This window comes from Caenorhabditis remanei, chromosome IV, assembly GCF_010183535.1.
Source record: "Caenorhabditis remanei strain PX506 chromosome IV, whole genome shotgun sequence".
Lineage (NCBI taxonomy): Eukaryota > Metazoa > Nematoda > Chromadorea > Rhabditida > Rhabditidae > Caenorhabditis > Caenorhabditis remanei.
The window spans coordinates 1,052,680-1,074,495 of record NC_071331.1 but is presented as its reverse complement, the minus strand read 5'-3'; the positions used below and the strand labels follow the sequence as shown (position 1 = coordinate 1,074,495).

The 21,816-nt window shown below is 40.5% G+C and overlaps 5 protein-coding genes across 5 annotated transcripts in view; 2 read left to right on the top strand and 3 right to left on the bottom strand.

The window, feature by feature from the left end:
* Positions 1 to 2,233: 2,233 nt before the first annotated feature.
* On the top strand, positions 2,234 to 2,790 carry GCK72_012183 (uncharacterized protein; the record flags this gene model as incomplete). The annotated part of the gene is made up of 2 exons (XM_003090328.2): positions 2,234 to 2,357; positions 2,408 to 2,790. 2 exons carry the CDS (start codon positions 2,234 to 2,236, stop codon positions 2,788 to 2,790), a joined length of 507 nt encoding a protein of 168 aa, XP_003090376.2.
* A 712-nt stretch (positions 2,791 to 3,502) lies between these two features.
* GCK72_012182 (uncharacterized protein) lies at positions 3,503 to 7,853 on the bottom strand (the record flags this gene model as incomplete). The annotated part of the gene is made up of 5 exons (XM_053728899.1): positions 3,503 to 3,872; positions 3,919 to 5,968; positions 6,015 to 7,322; positions 7,374 to 7,553; positions 7,607 to 7,853. 5 exons carry the CDS (start codon positions 7,851 to 7,853, stop codon positions 3,503 to 3,505), a joined length of 4,155 nt encoding a protein of 1,384 aa, XP_053583671.1.
* Positions 7,854 to 8,494: 641 nt separating this feature from the next.
* On the top strand, positions 8,495 to 9,998 carry GCK72_012181 (uncharacterized protein; the record flags this gene model as incomplete). The annotated part of the gene is made up of 4 exons (XM_003088059.2): positions 8,495 to 8,642; positions 8,693 to 9,174; positions 9,224 to 9,487; positions 9,537 to 9,998. 4 exons carry the CDS (start codon positions 8,495 to 8,497, stop codon positions 9,996 to 9,998), a joined length of 1,356 nt encoding a protein of 451 aa, XP_003088107.2.
* A 4,279-nt stretch (positions 9,999 to 14,277) lies between these two features.
* GCK72_012180 (uncharacterized protein) lies at positions 14,278 to 18,377 on the bottom strand (the record flags this gene model as incomplete). The annotated part of the gene is made up of 4 exons (XM_053728898.1): positions 14,278 to 14,647; positions 14,694 to 16,731; positions 16,781 to 18,088; positions 18,140 to 18,377. The coding sequence occupies 4 exons, from the start codon at positions 18,375 to 18,377 to the stop codon at positions 14,278 to 14,280; spliced, it is 3,954 nt and encodes a 1,317-aa protein (XP_053583670.1).
* A 2,707-nt stretch (positions 18,378 to 21,084) lies between these two features.
* GCK72_012179 (uncharacterized protein) overlaps positions 21,085 to 21,816 on the bottom strand; it is a gene marked incomplete at both ends in the record, with an annotated part of 4,200 nt that continues 3,468 nt past the window's right edge. The window contains 2 exons of the mRNA XM_053728897.1: positions 21,085 to 21,454; positions 21,501 to 21,747. Of these exons, the coding sequence (XP_053583669.1) occupies positions 21,085 to 21,454; positions 21,501 to 21,747 (617 nt within the window). The remainder of the gene's footprint in view (positions 21,455 to 21,500; positions 21,748 to 21,816) is intronic.

Below are 21,816 nucleotides of genomic sequence, written 5' to 3'. Positions count from 1 at the left end.
TCCTTTGTTGAGATCCATTCCTGCTGCTTTCATCATTCTGTCGGCCTCATCCTGTCTCTGTTGCACTTTAGCTCTGTCCAGATTTCTTGGGACAAACACATTTCGCGCCAGTGTCATTGAGTCCGATGCTGCTGCTCCTTGCATTACTTTTTCCGACGCCTCCAGAAGTACACGATCGGAACCCTTATGGATGTATTTGCAGATATACTTGAGGGTTTTTAGCGACGATATTACTTCGATGTTGTTGTGGCATCCGAACATACATAGAGTATCTGTGTTGTGAGAAACAACATTGTCGCTTCCGATCGTGATCACTTTTCCACGGTGACGTTTTTTGAAGACATTTGTTCTTGTTCTTCTGTACATCGGATACTGATTGTCTCTTAAAACTGTCGAATTGGTGAACTCCTTGGGAAATCCTTTGACACACTTCTTCCAATGTTTCTTCTTCTCCAGCATGCAATAGGCAGCACGATCATCGCTGCACGGTGTGTGTGTCATTAGATCTCGTACCAAGTTGTAGTAGCGCAGCTTTCCTTCATAGAGAGGATCAGTTTTGTCCGTCGGGAATTCAGGAACTTCGGCGGAAATGATCTCGTCGACTTGCTCTGATGTGTAGATTCCTTCCTCCAAACATACGACGATATGATTGTGTGGCATTCCACGTTGCTGAAATTCGGTCGACCACATGTGCCACAGCGTCTGACCAAACATTCCGGGTTCTCTGACATATTTTCCATTCTGCGATGACTTCTTCTTCTTTTTTCCGCATACTACATCCATGTACCTTTGGAACTTGATATAATAAACATGATTCGTGAAATCCGGAATATCCGCCCAATTGCATTTACGTCTCAAACACTCTCTTTTGATTTCTGGCCATTCAGGATTTCCGGTAAAAGTCAAGAATAGATGAGGATGTCCGAGTTCATTTGCGACGGTGACTCCACTCATCACAAGTTCGCGCTGATATTTACTGGTGCCGGGAACCGTAGATGGCATTGTCACCAAGCATCCAAGTAAGAGACTTCCTTTGAACTTGTCTTTCAGCATCTTCATATAAGTCTTCATCAGCGAGGAGGTGGTGGTGACGTATGGGAACTCAGCACGGTGGTATGTTAAAGCCTTCATCCTCATCTCCCAAACGCGAATAGCCAAGTCGATTACAAACAATTGTCCGAGAGTTCTCGCGGCTCCTTGGAATCGGCTCTTTATTCCTTTACGATCTTGAATTATGAAGTAGCAGTATTCGGCCAAGCTGACGAACATTCGTTGTCCAATCTGAAAGCGTTATAAATATTTATGGCTGTTTTGAGTATAAAAGTGAAACTTACGTTTGCGACACGAACACCATCGTTTGAACGCGCCAAAGCAATCTTGTCAGCATTGTGCTCATCTCCATACACAACTTCTTCTGGATCGAGCTCATCCTCATATTCCTCATCAGCTTTTGCACATCCCTCAGCAACTTCTTCATCTTCTCCAGGAGCTTCCATTTCGGTCGGACGTGGAGCAGTTTCGAACGGATCCGCTTCCACTTCTTCCTCCTCATCAGCCATTTCGGGTTCCGATTCAAAGTTGTAGTCATCTGTTCCGTCGAAGTACCGACTGCGTTCTGGCGCTTCTTCTTCCTCTCCGTTAGAATTGTATTTTGGTGTTCCTGCACCGTATGCGGTTGTTTCATTTCTACGAACCATTCTGGAAATTAAAAAGAGATTGGTAATAAGAGTGTATAAATTGAATAACGGTATTGGATAAAAACAAAAATAAGAAAAAAATAAAGAAATGAAGAGCTTGCTTTCGAGTCACCATCCAAGACGATGTCGAATGAGATATAATGATTTGGTATTGCCGAGAATCGAGCACATCGACTTAGGAACCATTTCTGCGTACTCAACCATTTCTGCGTACTCAACCATTTCTGCGTACTCGCGCGCGAAAGATAAGATAGAGTATACTGCGTTTGAAAGATAAGGTATACTCTATCTGTCGGCTCTGATCAAAGGGACTTTAAGAAGTGAGCCGACACCCCTTGTAGTCGGCGGTTAAAGTAATAAGGAAAAGTATACTGTCGGCTCGGAAGACAAAAAAATCTCAAACAAAGCACTGCGCAAAGATAAGATACGCGCCAAATCTCAACTCAACCTTCTATTTTTTCCAAATACTTCATTCATTCTTCTTTTTTCCTTCGTGCTCTTCGGTTGTGTCTTTTCTATAAGCCAACTGATTCATCATGAATAGAAAAACTCTGAAGTTCCTCCTTATTATTTTCTTCTTTACCTGCGTTTCTCAAAAGATCCGCCTGGATTTCCATGACCGCCGTGCCGCCTCATTAGCTCTGAATCGGAAAGACCAACGTAAGTTTTAATTTTTGAACTTTGAAACAGTTAATAATATTTGAATTCAGTTATAAGCAAATTGGAAATCGACGGACGTGGAATGGTTGCTCGAGCGATGCGAGAAATTGCGACAATTATAATGGCTTCTAATGCAGCGATCACAGACGGGTTTACAAACATTGTAGTGGCACTGAACTTTCCATTTGTCTGGCAAAGAAGTGTTCAAAAGCATGCCGTGATGGGAAACTTGAAAAAGATGCAGCTGCTCAGTATGTTCAATTCGAATATCACTCTTGGCTCAATCAGGATTTGCATCATCGGCGGAGCGGCGTTGGCTTCAATTGTCTTGATCTGTGCGTTAGCCTACTTCTGTTGTGCCCCTTGTTGCTGCTCCTGCTGTTGTTTTTGTAAGAGAAAAACGAAAACTAATCCTTTGGTTAATATTGTCTAAGTTAATATTCATATAATTTAAAAAATCAACCATTTTATTGTAAAAGACAGTTTTAAAAATTTATTAATAAACATTTATTCAAAACACATATTTAACATAACAGCATAAAAATACACTTCAAAAGAATTCGAATGCAAAAAAAATTAACAGTTTACGACAATTTTGAACGGGGTTAGGCTTGGTTGAAGTTGTAGACTGGCGTGTCATTGGCGTGAATCTGGAAATCTGGAAAAGTAGGTCATCAGTTGTTTATCTGAGATGGAATCAAAACTGGGTCAAATAGTCATCATACGTCATAACCCTTTCGCAGGAGGCGAATAAAAATGATGACTATTCAAAATAGTGTGTTGTTTTGGTATTTTTAAAAAAGTAGGTCAACATTGAGGTCACCACCGGTCATGACCGCACCTTTTCCGCTTTCCAGAACAACCAACCACCTAAGAAAAAAGCGGCAGAAGCGCCCCAGCTCAAAAATCAGGTGCAAAAGCTGTTTTCTCCACGACTCAGCTGTCACCGAGTCGATTTGGCTGAAACTGATATATTCCATTAGATAATTCCGAGTTGACCAACATATTACTGTAAAAATAGTAAGATGGCTCTGGAAAGAAATGTTTTGAATGCAAAAAAATAGGCTGTTATTATTTTTTAAGTTTTATTATTTAAATTAAAAATCTACAATAAAAAGAAACAAATTAAATTTTCTTAAAAAGAATTAATCGAGGTCATCGAGGCCATCCTCATATTCCTCATAGGCTTTTGCAGATCCCTCAGCAACTTCTTCGTCTTCTCCAGGAGCTTCCACTTCTTTCTCCTCCAATTCGGTTTGCCAGATATAATTGCTGACATCGAAGAATTCTTCTTCCTCGCCGTCAGAATTATATGTTGGAATATCTTCTGGACCGAATGGATCCATATCAGTCAGAGGGATGTCCCTTGTCTTCTTGCTCTTATCCAGCATGAAATAATATTCTCCGTACCTTTCCACTCTAATCAAGTTGGGTTCTTGTCCGATTTCATCGTTCAATGGGTTTTCTTGCATGTCTTCAAGATCTCCATATGCCAAAATTTTTTCATTGTCCAAGCTGAAAAAATATAATTTTGATTTGTCAAACTTAAAAAACAACTCACTTCATCGGATCATCCTCTTCATTCAAAGCAGCCTCATCTTTCTGATAGTCATCATCCATGTCATCATCCATGTCATCATCCATGTCATCATCCATGTCATCATCCATGTCATCGTCCATGTCCATGTCATCGTCAGCAGGTTTCTTTTTTTGTTTTCCATTTGATTTCGAAATTTCCATGTTTTTGAATTCTGAAGTGAAGTCGTAGTCGAAGTAGTCGTCCGGGCTCTCTCCATTTTCCTTGATGATTTCCAAATGCTCCTTGATCCGTTGTTCGAATGTTGGTGTTTCCTTTTTGTTTCCGGTGTAGCGAGGATATTTTTTCAATCCCCATCCTCCAAGTCCATCTGGGTAGAAAAGTGGATAACACATGACATCGCACAATTCGGAGAAGATGCTGATCGGTTCAATCTGCTTGTCTTTGTGATCTGGATTCCTTGGGAAGATGTCGAGTCCTCTTGGCAGCATATTCGAATCGTGGCCATCCCATGTGAATGCAACTGAGATGTATCCATCTCCTTTCCGACTTGGACGGCAATACACTCCATTGTGAAACTGAAGAGCCTTCATCTCATCTTCGGACAGTTCTGATGGTGACACGATCCGGAATCGGAGTTGCTCGTTTCCGAGGTATCCTGCTTGATGACCGGCGTCCAAAAACTCCTTCTCGATCTCCTTCATGCTCTTGTAGGACTCATACAATCGGTTGTTTTTGTCCATATATTCTTGGATCTCCTCGAAAAGTCTGGCCAGATCCTTTTTGACTGATTTTTTTAATGTTTTCGCTCGTTCCTCGGCAATTTGTTTGTTTTCACATTGAAGAACAATAAAGTTGGCATATCTTGGTGGAGCCGAAGTTTTTGCATTGAGAGCCGAAGGATGAGCCGAGACCACTCCTTTGACCTTCATAGTGTTGATTCCTCTTGGTGCTTGGTCTTGACGGTTGTATCGAATGCTGGCCATAGAGAACGCAGCATTAATCTGTGTCAGCTGCTTCTCGTATTTCTTTCCAAACACTGCTTCGACTGCTTTTGGTTGACGTCTCAGTGGTGGAATCCAAACTTTTCCGTTCTTGCAACAGTTCCACGATGTTTCACAAGCAAACTTCAAAGCTCCACACCATGGGCATGGAACGTCTCGGTCTCCAATATCGTCATATGCGGGATATTTGGCGGTATTTTTGGAAGTGGGAAGCGCAGAATCGTGTGGATTGTGGCATTTGGCAAATGGAGAAACGTTGATGATTTTGAATCCGAGCGAAGCCAACTTTCGTCCAATGTAGACGTCTACAGTGCAAATTTTATCATCGACTTCCCACAATTGCTCCTCATCAGGCATATCGTCATCTTCATCATCCATGTCATCATCCATGTCATCTTCATCATCTGCTGGTTTTGGATGCAAAACGTCGATCATAGCTGGTCCATAAAACCGGAACATTCGATTCCGAAGGCATTTTTCCACCTCAAGATCTTCATTGAGATGAAGTTGATTGTGGTGTTTGAAGACGGCAGTCTCGCACTTTTTGAACTGTTCCATTGATTGCTCGTGATCTTCCGCCGATGTGGCGTTGTTAACAGCATCACTTGCCCATTGCACCGCATCAAGCAGCTTCTTTCTTCTCGAATCACAGTCTCCACTCACGATTTCTTTGTCATACTTAACCGGATCATAACAGCGCAAGATATGATCGTTTCCAACTTCCTCGCAATAATCAGTCTCTGCCATCAGTTGTTCCAAGCGTTCGAGTTGTTTGGCGAAGACTTCCTCTCGTGAGTCATACCATTTTTGGAGTTGTGTAGCAATCATCTTGTTGACATCAAAGTTCGTCGATCGTGCCATTGACTTTAACTTTCCATCTCCATAAATGAACATCGGCTCGAACTCTTCAATGTTTGCCAAAACGTCATCATCGTGATTGAAGGCAAAACATCTACGATCGAGGGTCCAATTTTTCATAATGTTGTCTTGGTGGCTCAATTGGGTCATGAACACTGAGAGGTGCTCATGAATGTCGCTTGTCGAAAGACAGTTGCACTTGTGTGGAGCATCTGGAAAATGTAAATGTTTAAATTTTGTGATTAAAAAAAAACTCACTTGTGAACGTGTCCTTCCACATTCGAACCACGTGTCGATGAACCCATTTCTGCTGATGGAAAGTTCGTTGACGGAGTAAATAATCCTTGTGTTTTGGCGAAAAGTGGAGTTGGGCCACTGACATGTCTTGGAAGTACATGTGGTAATAGGAGATAATCCAAAGTTTTCGCAAAATCTTGTTTGATCCACAAAAATGTTCCATATCAAATCTCACATCCATCAAAATAGGAAATGATGGGACCACGTCACTGCTGGCGCCATTTTCGATTGATTGCGTTCCCTGGATAAGTCCTTTGCGAGCCGACTTCTTGTAGATGTTCAATCCTACGGTGTCCTTAATTCCAGTTTGCTTCAACATCAACGCATGCATTTTATCTAAGGCTTCGTCCGTCGCATTCGCGTTCATTTTGCGATCATGGCTGAGCTTGAAACATCTTCGAGTCATGTCGGTTCCCGGGATTGTCGCGTAATAGACGTTCGTCTTGAATTTGTCAAAAACGTGGTCTTCATAGGCAAAATATAAGCCTTCCTTCGTCCAATGGGTAAGGTCGAATTCTCTGATGTATGATAAAAATTCGCCAATGTCATCGTACGCCATATCATTCATAGTGACAAAATAGATCAGTTGCAAATTGGTATGTTTAACTGATTCCATGTATGCAAAAACAGTTTGCAGTCCAATTGCAATAAATTTTTTGTAACATCCATGAACTCCGAAAATAGGGAATGCAAGACTGTTAAGATTCGCTTTGTCGGCTGTTAACACGCATGACAAATAGGAAGCACGTAAGTGAGTCTCGGAAAGGATGGTGAGTTTCTCATTTTTCAGGTAAGGTGGTTTCACAAGAATTGTTCGTCTCGTGGTACCAATATCAGTTTGGAAGCCCCAATCAATGATTTCAGACTCATAGTTTTTCAGTTTATCGTGGAGATTATTGTCGAAATCTTCCTTAAAACTGTCAACTTTAGTCTTATCCAATTTCGAGAACATTGTCAGCATCCTCTGATACACTGATATATCCTCAGAACTGTGGCCGTCATAATAAGGAACCACAATTGCGTTGGTTTCGACATCGAAAATATCGATGAGCCCAATGCGAACTTTACAGTTCTTTTTTCCTCCTGGCACACGTTGCGGGACGATTTCTTTTTCACACGCCTTTTTTGGAGTAGGTTGAGGGACGATGCTGGATTTGGACGTGTCAGCTTGCCGTTTCCGTGGTTTCTTCTCCGATTCCTTTGTTGTTTTCTTGGTCACTTCTGATGTGAAATCCATTGTATCATCTTCGAAGTCATCATTTCCATCATCTGTAAATAGCTCCACGTAAAAGTATTCAAATTCGAACAAAAATTAAGTACCTTTTGTTTTCTCGACTTTTGCTAGTTTTTGCCGTGCACGGGATTCGCTCTTTTGAAGCCGTCTATATTCCTTCAATTCCTCTGCGGTCATATTCTTCAATCCCGGTTTCTTGGATTTTGGAACTCCTTTTGATGTCGTCATGCTGGTCAGGTCAATGATGGAAAAATCTTTTTGCTGTTCTAAAATAAGTTAAAGATGTAAATGACTTCAGTTCCTGGTTTTTACAACTTACGTTCTTTATCTTCCTCCATTTTCTGTTTTGAACGGGATTCACTTTGCTTCAATCTCTTGTACTCCTTCATCTCTTCTTCAGTTTTTAGTTTCAAAGCAGGTTTGATCAGTGATGGTGTGAGTTCCGGATCGGCATCTGATAAAGCATTTCCTTGCTCCTTCGCCTCCTTTTCTCTCTTTCTTTGTTCACGTTTTCTATCTCGAGCTTTCGCTTTCTCTTCAGCGGTTGTTTCCTTTCTACGAACCATTCTGGAAATTAAAAAGAGATTGCTAATAAGAGTCTATGAATTGGATAAGGGTATTGGAAAAAGACAAAAATAAGTATAAAGAAAAATTGAAGAAATGAAGAGGTTGCTTTCGAGTCACCATCCAAGACGATGTCGAATGGGACATAATGATTTGGTATTGCCGAGATTCGAGCACATCGACTTAGGAACCATATCTGCGTACTCAACCATTTCTGCGTACTCAACCTATTCTGCGTACTCAACCATTTCTGCGTACTCAACCATTTCTGCGTACTCGCGCGCGAAAGATAAGATAGAGTATACTGCGTTTGAAAGATAAGGTATACTCTATCAGTCGGCTTTGATAAAAGGGACTTTAAGAAGTGAGCCGACACCCCTCGTAGTCGGCGGTTAAAGTAATAAGGAAAAGTATACTGTCGGCTCGGAAGACAAAAAAATCTCAAACAAAGCACTGCGCAAAGATAAGATACGCGCCAAATCTCAACTCAACCTTCTATTTTTTCCAAATACCTCATTCATTCTTCTTTTTTCCTTCGTGCTCTTCGGTTGTGTCTTTTCTCTAAGCCAACTGATTTATCATGAATCGAAAAACTCTGAAGTTCTCCCTTATTATTCTCTTCTTCATCTCTTTCCCGCCGTGTATGGCCACTCTGAACATTCTGAAAGAGAAAGGCTATGGATTTGTGGAAGATCCAGAATACCGACTGGAAAAATGCGTTTCTCAAAAGATCAGCCTGGATTTCCATGAGCGACATGCATTCGCATTAGCTCTGAATCGGAATTGCCAACGTAAGTTTTAATATCTGAACTTTGAAACATTAAACAATATTGAAATTCAGCTATCAGTCGATTGGAAATGGACGGACATGGAATCGTGGCTCGAGCAAAGCGAGAAGTTGTGTCAATCGTAATTGCTACCACTACATTGATCGCCGTGACCGTGAACTTTGCGTTGGACTGGTATAGAAGTAACCTGGTGCATGCCGAGATGGAAAAGCTGAAGCAGATGCAGCAGCTAATTTTTTCCAACTCAAACATCACTATCGACTTACTGAAGCAGCAAGAAAACGTTTATCAGGACGCTTACTTTGAAGCGATTCAAGCGGCTATTTTTCAAAATGGAAAATTGGAGACTGTCATGTCGTTTTTTCAGTTGGATATCGACAAAATGGTAGCAGAGTTTGAGTTTGAAAAGGACATCAATAATGCGATTTTGGAGAAGTTCACCCACAACTTCTATTGTGGAGAGAGTGCGAACATCTACGAGCTGGAAGTTTGCGGTTGGACGAACCCAACAAGAGTGTATGGAGACGTAAAACTGGTTAGTTCATTTGAAAAATTGTGTTTCTTTCTTATATTCAAAAATTTAGATCGCTCCCATCGGGAATTTCATTCACAACGGAGAAGCGTTCTCCTACTATGACACCCCGAAATTAACACTTTTCACAAAAAATGACGAACCCATCTCCACCGACGGCTGCGAATCAATTGGATCTCATTGGTCATGCAAAAAGGCAACAAAAGGATGCACGATTGCCGAATACAAAAGCTGCACTCCCAAAATTGTGCACACTCCGGATCACGTTTTCGCAGTGGAAATTGAGGATATGACGTTGATTGCGACTACACTATCGGTAAGTTTTTGATTCCTCTCTTTTCTGTAAAAATTTCCCTATTTTTCAGCATTATTCTCTCTTCAAAGATGGATCCAATTCTGCTTCAAGTGTCCACGACGTGCCTCAATCGGGACAATTTTTATTGAAGGCTCCCCACAATACTATTGTTCAATTTGGAACTCGAAGATTCACCGGTCGACACGAGGAACATGAGGCAATTCAGATAAATGTGGAAGAAAAGATGCCACATTTGGACCATGGAAAAATTAGACAGTTCGTGGAAAACTTGAAAGCACAAGGAAAGGTTATGAGTGAGTTTGAAGAACTTCTACTTCACGATAGTGCGATGGACGCTGGATTCATCGACTCGGCTCTCCATTGGTTTCGCACAAAGTTTTACTGGATTCTCATTATTGGCGGAGCGGTGTTGGCTGCAATTGCCGCGTTCTTCGTATTGGCATACTGCTGCTCCTGCTGGTGTTCCGAAAGGAAAGGAAAGAAAACTAATAATTTCTATGAAGCTGTGTAAATCTCTGTTTTCATAATTCAAAAATTATCTTGTAAACTGGAGCTTTAAAAATTGATTAATAAATATTTATTCAAAACATATTTTGAACATAACAGCATAAAAATACACTTCAAAAGAAATCGAATGCAAAAAAAATTAACATTCTACGACACTTTTGAACGGAGTTACGGTCGATTGAAGTTGTAGGCTGGCGCGCCGTTGGCGTGAATCTGAATTTGAAAATGTAGGTCATCAGTTGTTTATCTCAGATGAAATCAAAGCTGGGTCAAATAGTGATCATACGTCATAACCCTTTCCCAGGAGTCATAACCCTTTCCCAGGAGAAGAAAAATGATGACTATTCAAAATAGTGTGTTGTTTTGGTATTTTTGAAAAAGTAGGTCAACAATGAGGTCACCACCGGTCATGACCCCACCTTTTCCGCTTTCCAGAACAACCAAAATTCAAATATTCTTCCCATATTCCCAATGAGAATCCGATAAGAGTGCCAAAGGGCAGTGTGTCAGGTCACCCTCCCACAGAAAAAATCGTAAATAAGGCCTATTTGCACTTTGAAGCGAGTTATGGGGTTTTGAAAGTTTGGGCCACTGTAACTCGGTTGAAAATCAATATTTTTTGACAATCTTTTTTTTATCCAGTAGATAATTTCAATGACAATAATATATTGGAAAATCAGAACAATCCCAACAAAACTACCCGTGAAAAAAGCGGCAGAAGCGCCCCAGCTCGAAAATCAGGTGAAAAAGCTGTTTTCTCCACAGCTCAGCTCCCACTGGGCCGATTTGGCTGAAACTTATATATTCCATTAGATAATCTCGAGTTGACCAACATATCTAAAAAGCAAAACTTTTTTAGTACAAAAAATTTTCAGTGTGGGCCAAAAACCCCTAAAAAACAGGAAAAAAACGCCTCGTGAAAATTTTTTTCACCAAAAGTGTTACAAATTTTATATCAGTTTATTCAGATTTTTATTCTACGTCAAATTCTTTTGTTAGAATTTACAATTTCTCAAAAATACGCGCGCTACAGGCGCCGGAAGAAAAAGAGGGGTAGGTGTCGGCAAGTCGTCTTTTTTGTGTATTTTGCGTGTTTGACGGGGTGTCCTGGGAAGACGGTCACTCCGATCATAAATCTTTTTATTTTATCTGATTCCCCGTCCAATTTTACATATAATAGTTAAGTTTCAAGTAAAAGTATCAAACACAACTCGAGATCGAAAGAAAAAAGTGAAAAAATCGAGAATTTTTTAAAATTTCGAAATTTTTCCACTTTGCCGCTCATAAAAATTTTTCAGTAAGAGGTATCAATATAATTCTTTTTTTACTTTTTAGCCACGTTCATCCTCTACAAACCTATATACTTTTGACAGTCATAACTAAAAAACTGATCCCACCAGAGAAAGGGAAAGTTGAAAAAATTTATTTTTTTTCGAAAATTTTCGGAATTTTTCCACTTTGCCGCTCATAAAAATTTTTTAAAAAGAGTTATCAATATAATTTTTTTTTCTCCTTTAAGCCCCACTCATCCTCTACAAACCTATATAGTTTTCATAATCATAACTATAAAACTGATCCCACCAGAAGCTGTGAAAGTTGAAAAAATTTATTTTTTTTTGGGTCAAAAAAATTCAGACATCACTTATCAGCTTATCACTCAGCCCGTATCATCACTATCATCACCAAAATTTACAGACATGATGGGCCCTACTTTACCATTCGATTAAAAAAAAAATTAGCCCAAAAGCTTTATTCCCAACCAAGTTATTAACGTCCAACCAAGCGTGACACAAAATTTCTACAAAAAGTTGTGTCACCCCATACCTACGGGGTTTTAGGGAAGAGGGTGGCAGACTAGCGTCCCGAGCCTAACGGCTCGCTCCGCTAGGTGGGGCTTCGCCCCACGCGCAGTGCCCAGCAAGCTTTTAAATTTTCTTCTACGACCATTTTGAAGCAAGTTATGAGCGATTTTCTATTTTATGTGACCCAAGCAAAGAGTAAGTGAAGAGCTTTCGAATGGTAGTAAAACCAAGTCTGTACGACAATTTTGAGCCGAGTTAGAAGGTTTTGAAGTTTAGAGGCTGGGGCGCCGCGAGGCGCGAAGCTTCTGAAGTTTATCAGTGGGTTATCACCCTGTGGGGACACATCTGAAGCCGTGATGGGAAAGCTGTAAATCTACCACCCTGTGGGGACACATGTGACGTCATGGTGATAACCAGATTTTATTGATCTGAATTCAAAGGACCGCGGGTGCATGAAAGACCCCTCGAAATTCAAAAAATTAGGCCATTACACAAAAGTAGGTCAAAAGTTCATCACCGGTCATAGTCTCCACCCAGAAGACCCGAAATTCAAATATTCTTCCCATATCCCCGATGAGAATCCGATAAGAGTTCCGACGGGCAGTGGGTCAGGTCGTCCTCCCACAGAAAAAATCGTAAATAAGGCCTATTTGCACTCTGAAGCGAGTTATGGCGTTTTGAAAGTTTGAGCCACTGTAACTCGGCTCAAAATCAATATTTTCTGAAAATCTTTTTTTTATTCATTAGATAATTTCAATGACAATAACATATTTGAAAATCAAAACAATCCCACCGAAACTACCCAAGAAAAAAGCGGCAGAAGCGCCCCAGCTCGAAAATCAGGCGAAAAAGCTGTTTTCTCCACAGCTTAGCTCCCACCGGGCCGATTTGGCTGAAACTTATATATTCCATTAGATAATTCCGAGTTGACCAACGTATCTAAAAAGCAAAACTTTTTTAGTGAAAAAAATTTTCAGTGCGGGCCAAAAACCCCTAAAAAACACGAAAAAAACGCCTCCTGAAATATTTTTTCACTAAAAGTATTACAAATTTTATATCAGTTTGTTCAGATTTTTTTTTAACATAATATATTTTTGTCAGAACTGAAAAATTCCCAAAACTACGCGCGCTACAGGCGCCGGAAGAAAAAGGGGGGGAGGTGTCGGCAAGTCGCCTTTTTTGTGTATTTTGCGTGTTTGACGGGGTGTCTTGGGAAGACGGTCACTCCGATCATAAATCTTTTTATTTTATCTGATTCCCCGTCCATTTTTACGTATAATAGGTAAGTTTCAAGGAATAATATACAATACGACCCGAGATCGAAAGAAAAAAGTGAAAAAATCGAGAATTTTCAAAATTTCCGACATTTTTCCACTTTGCCGCTCATAAAAAATTTTTGAAAAAAGGTATCAATATAATTCTTTTTTCACTTTTTAGCCACATTCATCCTCTACAAACCTATATACTTTTGGCAGTCATAACTATAAAAGTGATCCCACCAGAGAAAGGGAAAGTTGAAAAAATTTATTTTTTTTCGAAAATATCCGGAATTTTTCCACTTTGCCGCTCATAAAAATTTTTTGAAAAGAGTTATCAATATATTTTTTTTTTCTCCTTCAAGCCACATTCATCCTCTACAAACCTATATAGTTTTCATAGTCATAACTATAAAACTGTTCCCACCAGAAGCTGTGGAAGTTGAAAAAATTTATTTTTTTTTGGGTCAAAAAAATTCAGACATCACTTATCAGCTTATCACTCAGCCCGTATCAGTGCTATCATTACCAAAATTCACAGGCATGATGGGCCCTACTTTTGCTATCGATTAAAAAAAAAATTAGCCCAAAAGCTTTATTCCCAACCAAGTTATTAACGTCCAACCAAGCGTGACACAAAATTTCTACAAAAAGTTGTGTCACCCCATACCTACGGGTTTTTAGGGAAGAGGGTGGCAGACTAGCGTCCCGAGCCTAACGGCTCGCTCCGCTAGGTGGGGCTTCGCCCCACGCGCAGTGCCCAGCAAGCTTTGAATTTTTGTTCTACGACCATTTTGAACCAAGTTATGAGCGATTTTCTATTTTATGTGACCCAAGCAAAGAGGAGATCAGTAGCTTTCGAATGGTAGTAAGATGAAGGTTCTACGACAATTTTGAGCCGAGTTATAAGGATTTGAAGTTTAGAGGCTGGGGCGCCGCGAGGCGCGAAGCTTCTGAAGTTTATCAGTGGGTTATCACCCTGTGGGGACACATCTGAAGCCGCGATGGCAAAACTGTAAATCTACCACCCTGTGGGGACACATGTGTCGGGCAGTTTCTCCATTGACTGATGTTTTTGCCATCCCGGGAAGTTGAGTAATAAGAAGATGGCTCTGGAAAGAAATGTTTTGAATGCAAAAAAAAGGCTGTTATTATTTTTTAAGTTTTATTATTCAAATTAAAAATCTACAATAAAAAGAAACAAAATAAATGTTCTGAAAAAGAATTAATCGAGGTCATCGAGGCCATCCTCATATTCCTCATAGGCTTTTGCACATCCCTCAGCAACTTCTTCGTCTTCTCCAGGAACTTCCACTTCTTTCTCCTCCAATTCGGTTTGCCAGACATAATTGCTGACATCGAAAAATTCTTCTTCCTCGCCGTCAGAATTGAATGTCGCAATATCTTCTGGACCGAATGGATCCATATCAGTCAGAGGGATGTCCCTTGTCTTCTTGCTCTTATCCAGCACGTAATAATATTCTCCGTACCTTTCCACTCTAATCAAGTTGGGTTCTTGTCCGATTTCATCGTTCAATGGGTTTTCTTGCATGTCTTCAAGTTCTCCATATGCCAAAATTTTTTCATTGTCCAAGCTGAAAAAATGTAATTTTTATTTGTCAAACTTAAAAAGCAACTCACTTCATCGGATCATCCTCTTCATTCAAGGCGGCCTCATCTTTCTGATAGTCATCATCCATGTCATCGTCCATGTCATCGTCCATGTCATCATCCATGTCATCATCCATGTCCATGTCATCGTCAGCAGGCTTCTTTTTTTGTTTTTCATTTGATTTCGAAATTTCCATGTTTTTGAATTCTGTAGTGAAGTCGTAGTCGAAGTAATCGTCCGGGTCCTCTCCATTTTCCTTGATGATTTCCAAATGCTCTTTGATTCGTTGTTCGAATGTTGGTGTTTCACTCTTTTTTCCGGTGTAGCGAGGATATTTTTTCAATCCCCAACCTCCAAGTCCATCTGGGTAGAAAAGTGGATAACACATGACATCGCACAATTCGGAGAAGATGCTGATCGGTTCAATCTCCTTGTCTTTGTGATCTGGATTCCTTGGAAAGATGTCGAGTCCTCTTGGCAGCATATTCGAATCGTGGCCATCCCATGTGAATGCAACTGAGATGTATCCATCTCCTTTCCGACTTGGACGGCAATACACTCCATTGTGGAACTGAAGAGCCTTCATCTCATCTTCGGACAGTTCAGATGGGGACACAATCCGGAATCGAAGTTGCTCGTTTCCGAGATATCCTGCTTGATGTCCGGCGTCCAAAAATTCCTTCTCGATCTCCTTCATGCTCTTGTAGGACTCATACAATCGGTTGTTTTCGTCCATATACTCCTGAATTTCCTCGAAAAGTCTGGCCAGATCCTTTTTGACTGATGTTTTCAATGTTTTAGCTCGTTCCTCGGCAATTTGCTTGTTCTCACATTGAAGAACTATAAAATTGGCATATCTTGGTGGAGCCGAACTTTTTGCATTGAGAGCCGAAGGATGAGCCGAGACGACTCCTTTGACCTTCATAGTGTTGATTCCTCTTGGTGCCTGGTCTTGACGGTTGTATCGAATGCTGGCCATAGAGAACGCAGCATTAATCTGTGTCAGCTGTTTTCTGTATTTGTACGCAAACACTCCTTCGACGGGTTTTGGTTGACGTTTCATTGGTGGAATCCAGACTTTTCCGTTCTTGCAACAGTTCCACGATGTTTCACAAGCAAACTTCAATGCTCCACACCATGGGCATGGAACGTCTCGGTCTCCAATATCGATATATGCGGGATATTTGGCGGCATTATTGGAAGTGGGAAACGCAGAATCGTGTGGATTGTGACATTTGGCAAATGGAGAAACGTTGATAACTTTGAATCTGAGCGAAGCCAACTTTCGTGCAATGTAGACGTCTACAGTGCAAATTTTATCACCGAATTCCCACAATTGCTCCTCATCAGGCATATCGTCATCTTCATCATCCATGTAATAATCCATGTCATCTTCATCATCGGCCGGGTTTGGGTGCAAAACGTCGATCATAGCTGGTCCATAAAACCGGAACATTCGATTCCGAAGGCATTTTTCCACCTCAAGATCTTCATTGAGATGAAGTTGATTGTGGTGTTTGAAGACGGCAGTCTCGCACTTTTTGAACTGTTCCATTGATCGTTCGTGATCTTCCGCCGATGTTGCGTTGTTAACAGCAATACTTGCCGCTTTTAAAGCATCAAGCAGCTTCTTTCTTCTCGAATCACAATCTCCAGTCACGATTTCTTTGTCATACTTAACCGGATCATAGCAACGCAAGATGTGGTCGTTTCCAACTTTCTCGCAAAAATCGGTATCTGCCATCAGTTGCTCCAAGCGTTCGAGTTGTCTGACGAAGACTCCCTCTCGTAAATCATACCATTTCTTGAATTGAGGTTCAATAATCTTGTGGAAATCAGATGAGGTCCTTGCTGCCATTGACTTGAATTTTCCATCTCCATAAATGAACACCGGCTGGTACGCTTCAATGCTTCCCAATATGTCATCTTCGTGATAAAAGGCAAAACATCTACGATCGAGTGTCCAATTTTTGATAATGTTGTCTTGATGACTCAATTGGGTCATGAACACTGAGAGGTGCTCATGAATGTCGCTTGTCGAAAGACAGTTGCATTTGTATGGAGCTTCTGGAAAATGTAAATGTTAAATTTTGTGATTAAAAAAAATAAAACTCACTTGTGAGCGTGTCCTTCCACATTTGAACCACGTGTCGATGAAGCCATTTCTGCCCATGGAAAGTGCGTTGACGGCGTAAGTAATCCTCGTGTTTCGGCGAGTAGTGCAGTTGGGCCACTGACATGTCTTGGAAGTACATGTAGTAGTAAGATAGAATCCAAAGTTTTCGCAACATCTTGTTTGATCCACAGAAATGTTCCATATCGAATCTCACATCGAGCAAATTATGAAATGTTGGGACCACGTCAATGCTGGCACCATTTTCGATTGACTGCGTTCCCTGGATAAGTCCCTTGCGAGCCGACTTCTTGTAGATGTTGAATCCTACGGTGTCATTGATTCCAGTTTGTTTCAACATCAACGCATGGATTTTCCGTAAGGCTTCGTCCGTCGCATTCGCGTTCATTTTGCGATCATGGCTGAGCTTGAAACATCTTCGAGTCATGTCGGTTCCCGGGATTGTCGCGTAATAGACGTTCGTCTTGAATTTGTCAAAAACGTGGTCTTCATAGCCAAAATATAAGCCTTCCTTCGTCCAATGGGTAAGGTCGAATTCTCTGATGTAAGAGAGAAATTCGCCAATGTCATTGTACGCATCAAGATTGGCTGTGACAAAATAGATCAGTTGCAAGTTGGTATGTTTAACTGATTCCATGTATGCAAAAACAGTTTGCAGACAAATAGCAATAGATTTTTTGTAACATCCATGGACTCCGAAAATAGGGAATGCAAGACTGTTAATATTCGCTTTGTCGGCTGTCAACAAGCATGACAAATAGGAAGCACGTAAGTGAGTCTCGGAAAGGATGGTGAGTTTCTCATTTTTCAGGTAAGGTGGTTTCACAAGAATTGTTCGTCTCGTGGTACCAATATCAGTTTGGAAGCCCCAATCAATGAGTTCAGACTCATAGTTTTTCAGTTTATCGTGGAGATTATTGTCGAAATCTTCCTTAAAACTGTCAACTTTAGTCTTATCCAATTTCGAGAACATTGTCAGCATCCTCTGATACACTGATATATCCTCAGAACTGTGGCCGTCATAGTAGGGAACCACAATTGCATTGGTTTCGACATCGAAAATATCGATGAGTCCAATGCGAACTTTACAGTTCTTCTTTCCTCCTGGTACACGTTGCGGGACGATTTCCTTTGTACACGCTTTTTTTGGAGTAGGTGTTGGGACGTTGCTGGATTTGGACGTATCTGCTTGACGTTTCCGTGGTTTCTTCTCCGCTTCTTTTGTTGTTTTCTTGGTCACTTCTGATGTTGAATCCATAGTATCATCCTCGAAGTCATCTTTTCCATCATCTGTAAATAGCTCCACGTAAAAGTATTCAAATTCAAACAAAAATTAAGTACCTTTTGTTTCCTCGACCTTTGCTAGCTTTTGTCGTGCACGGGATTCGCTCTTTTGAAGCCGTCTATATTCCTTCAATTCCTCTGTGGTCATATTCTTCAATCCCGGTTTGTTGGATTTTGGAACTCCTGAAATTCCTGACTGCTCTTTCTCTTCGGCTTCCTTTTGTCGTTGTTCCCGTTTCCTGTCGCGGGCTTTTTCTCTTTTTTCAGCATCGGTTTGCTTTCGTTGTCGTACCATTCTGAAAAATGAAAAAGAAATAGGTTAATAAGAGAAAAATTGTAACGGACAGAAAAAAGAACACTTATCAAGTTAGACAGAAACACAAAGAATAGAGTGGAAAAATAAAAAAAATGAAGAGGTTGCTTTCGAGTCACCATCCAAGACGATGTCGAATGGGATATAATGATTTGGTATTGCCAAGAATCGAGCACATCGACTTTGGAACCTATTCTGCGTACTCAACCATTTCTGCGTACTCAACCATTTCTGCGTACTCAACCATTTCTGCGTACTCGCGCGCGAAAGATAAGATGGAGTATACTGCGTTTGGAAGATAAGATATACTGTATCTGTCGGCTTTGATCAAAGGGACTTTAAGAAGTGAGCCGACGGTTAAAATAATAAGAAAAAGTATACTGGCGGCTCGGAAAACAAAAAAGTATATAACAAAGCACTGCGCAATGTTTCAACAGCATAAAAATACACTTCAAAAGAATTCGAATGCAAAAAAAATTAACATTCTACGGCAATTTTGAACAGAGTTACGATTGATTGAAGTTGTAGGCTGGCGCGCCGTTGACGTGAATTTGAATTTGAAAATGTAGGTCATCAGTTGTTTATCAGAGATGGAATCAAAACTGGGTCAAATAGTCATCATACGTCATAATCCTTTCCCAGGAGGCGAAGAAAAATGATGACTATTCAAAATAGTGTCTTGTTTTGGTATTTTTGAAAAAGTAGGTCAACAATGAGTTCACCACCGGTCATGACCCCACCTTTTCCGCTTTCCAGAAGACCCAAAATTCAAATATTCTTCCCATATCCCCGATGAGAATCCGATAAGAGTGCCGAAGGGCAGTGGGTCAGGTCACCCTCCCACAGAAAAAATCGTAAATAAGGCCTATTTGCACTTTGAAGCGAGTTATGGCGTTTTGAAAGTTTGAGTCACTGTAACTCGGCTCAAAATCAATATTTTCTGAAAATCTTTTTTTTATCCATTAGATAATTGCAATGCCAATAACATATTTGAAAATCAGAACAATCCCAACAAAAACACTCAAGAAAAATGCGGCAGAAGCGCCCCAGCTCGAAAACCCACTGCAAAAGCTGTTTTCTCCACAGCTCAGCTCCCACCGGGCCGATTTGGCTGAAACTTATATATTCCATTAGATAATCCCGAGCTGACTAACATATCAGAAAAGCAAAACATTTTTAGTGGAAAAATTTTTCAGTGCGGGCCAAAAACCCCTAAAAAACAGGAAAAAAACGCCTCCTGAAAAATTTTTTCACTAAAAGTATTACAAATTTTATATCAGTTTGTTCAGATTTTTATTCTACGTCATATATTTTTGTCAGAAATAACAATTTCTCAAAACTACGCGCGCTACAGGCGCCGGAAGAAAAAGGGGGGGAGGTGTCGGCAAGTCGCCTTTTTGGTGTATTTTGCGTGTTTGACTGGGTGTCCTGGGAAAACGGTCACTCCGATCATAAATCTTTTTATTTTAACGGATTCCCCGTCCAATTTTACGTACAATAAGTAAGTTTCAAGTAAAAGTATCAAACACAACCCGAGATATAAGAGACAAAGTGAAAAAATTGAGAATTTTCAAAATTTCCGACATTTTTCCACTTTGCCGCTCATAAAAATTTTTTGAAAAAAGGTATCAATATAATTCTTTTTTCACTTTTTAGCCACATTCATCCTCTACAAACCTATATACTTTTGACAGCCATAACTTAAAAACTGATCCCACCAGAAGCCATGAAAGTTGAAAAAAAATTTTTTTTTTCGAAAATTTCCAGAATTTTTTCACTTTGCCGCTCATAAAAATTTTTTGAAAAGAGTTATCAATATAATTTTTTTTTTACTTTTTAGCCAAACTCATCCTCTACAAACCTATATACTTTTCATAGTCATAACTCAAAAACTGATCCCGCCAGAAGCTGTGGAAGTTGAAAAAATTTATTTTTTTTGGCCAAATTTTCGAGTTGGCTCCATTCTACGGCTCACAGCTCAGCTCCGAGTGGCTCAATCAAAAAACCACTGTAAAGCCGTCATATAGAAGAGCTTTCCAAGCTATCAAAAAAAAAAGCAAGTAAATCGGTCCAGTCATCTCTGAGAACCGAGGCGTGACACGAATTCAGACACAAAAGTTGTGTCACCCCATACCTACGGGGTTTTATGGAAGAAGGCGGCAGACTAGCGTCCCGAGCCTAACGGCTCGCTCCGCTAGGTGGGGCTTCGCCCCACGCGCAGTGCCCAGCAAGCTTTGAATTTTTGTTCTACGACCATTTTGAACCAAGTTATGAGCGATTTTCTATTTTATGTGACCCAAGCAAAGAGGAGATCAGTAGCTTTCGAATGGTAGTAAGATGAAGGTTCTACGACAATTTTGAGCCGAGTTATAAGGATTTGAAGTTTAGAGGCTGGGGCGCCGCGAGGCGCGAAGCTTCTGAAGTTTATCAGTGGGTTATCACCCTGTGGGGACACATCTGAAGCCGCGATGGCAAAACTGTAAATCTACCACCCTGTGGGGACACATGTGTCGGGCAGTTTCTCCATTGACTGATGTTTTTGCCATCCCGGGAAGTTGAGTAATAAGAAGATGGCTCTGGAAAGAAATGTTTTGAATGCAAAAAAAAGGCTGTTATTATTTTTTAAGTTTTATTATTCAAATTAAAAATCTACAATAAAAAGAAACAAAATAAATGTTCTGAAAAAGAATTAATCGAGGTCATCGAGGCCATCCTCATATTCCTCATAGGCTTTTGCACATCCCTCAGCAACTTCTTCGTCTTCTCCAGGAACTTCCACTTCTTTCTCCTCCAATTCGGTTTGCCAGACATAATTGCTGACATCGAAAAATTCTTCTTCCTCGCCGTCAGAATTGAATGTCGCAATATCTTCTGGACCGAATGGATCCATATCAGTCAGAGGGATGTCCCTTGTCTTCTTGCTCTTATCCAGCACGTAATAATATTCTCCGTACCTTTCCACTCTAATCAAGTTGGGTTCTTGTCCGATTTCATCGTTCAATGGGTTTTCTTGCATGTCTTCAAGTTCTCCATATGCCAAAATTTTTTCATTGTCCAAGCTGAAAAAATGTAATTTTTATTTGTCAAACTTAAAAAGCAACTCACTTCATCGGATCATCCTCTTCATTCAAGGCGGCCTCATCTTTCTGATAGTCATCATCCATGTCATCGTCCATGTCATCGTCCATGTCATCATCCATGTCATCATCCATGTCCATGTCATCGTCAGCAGGCTTCTTTTTTTGTTTTTCATTTGATTTCGAAATTTCCATGTTTTTGAATTCTGTAGTGAAGTCGTAGTCGAAGTAATCGTCCGGGTCCTCTCCATTTTCCTTGATGATTTCCAAATGCTCTTTGATTCGTTGTTCGAATGTTGGTGTTTCACTCTTTTTTCCGGTGTAGCGAGGATATTTTTTCAATC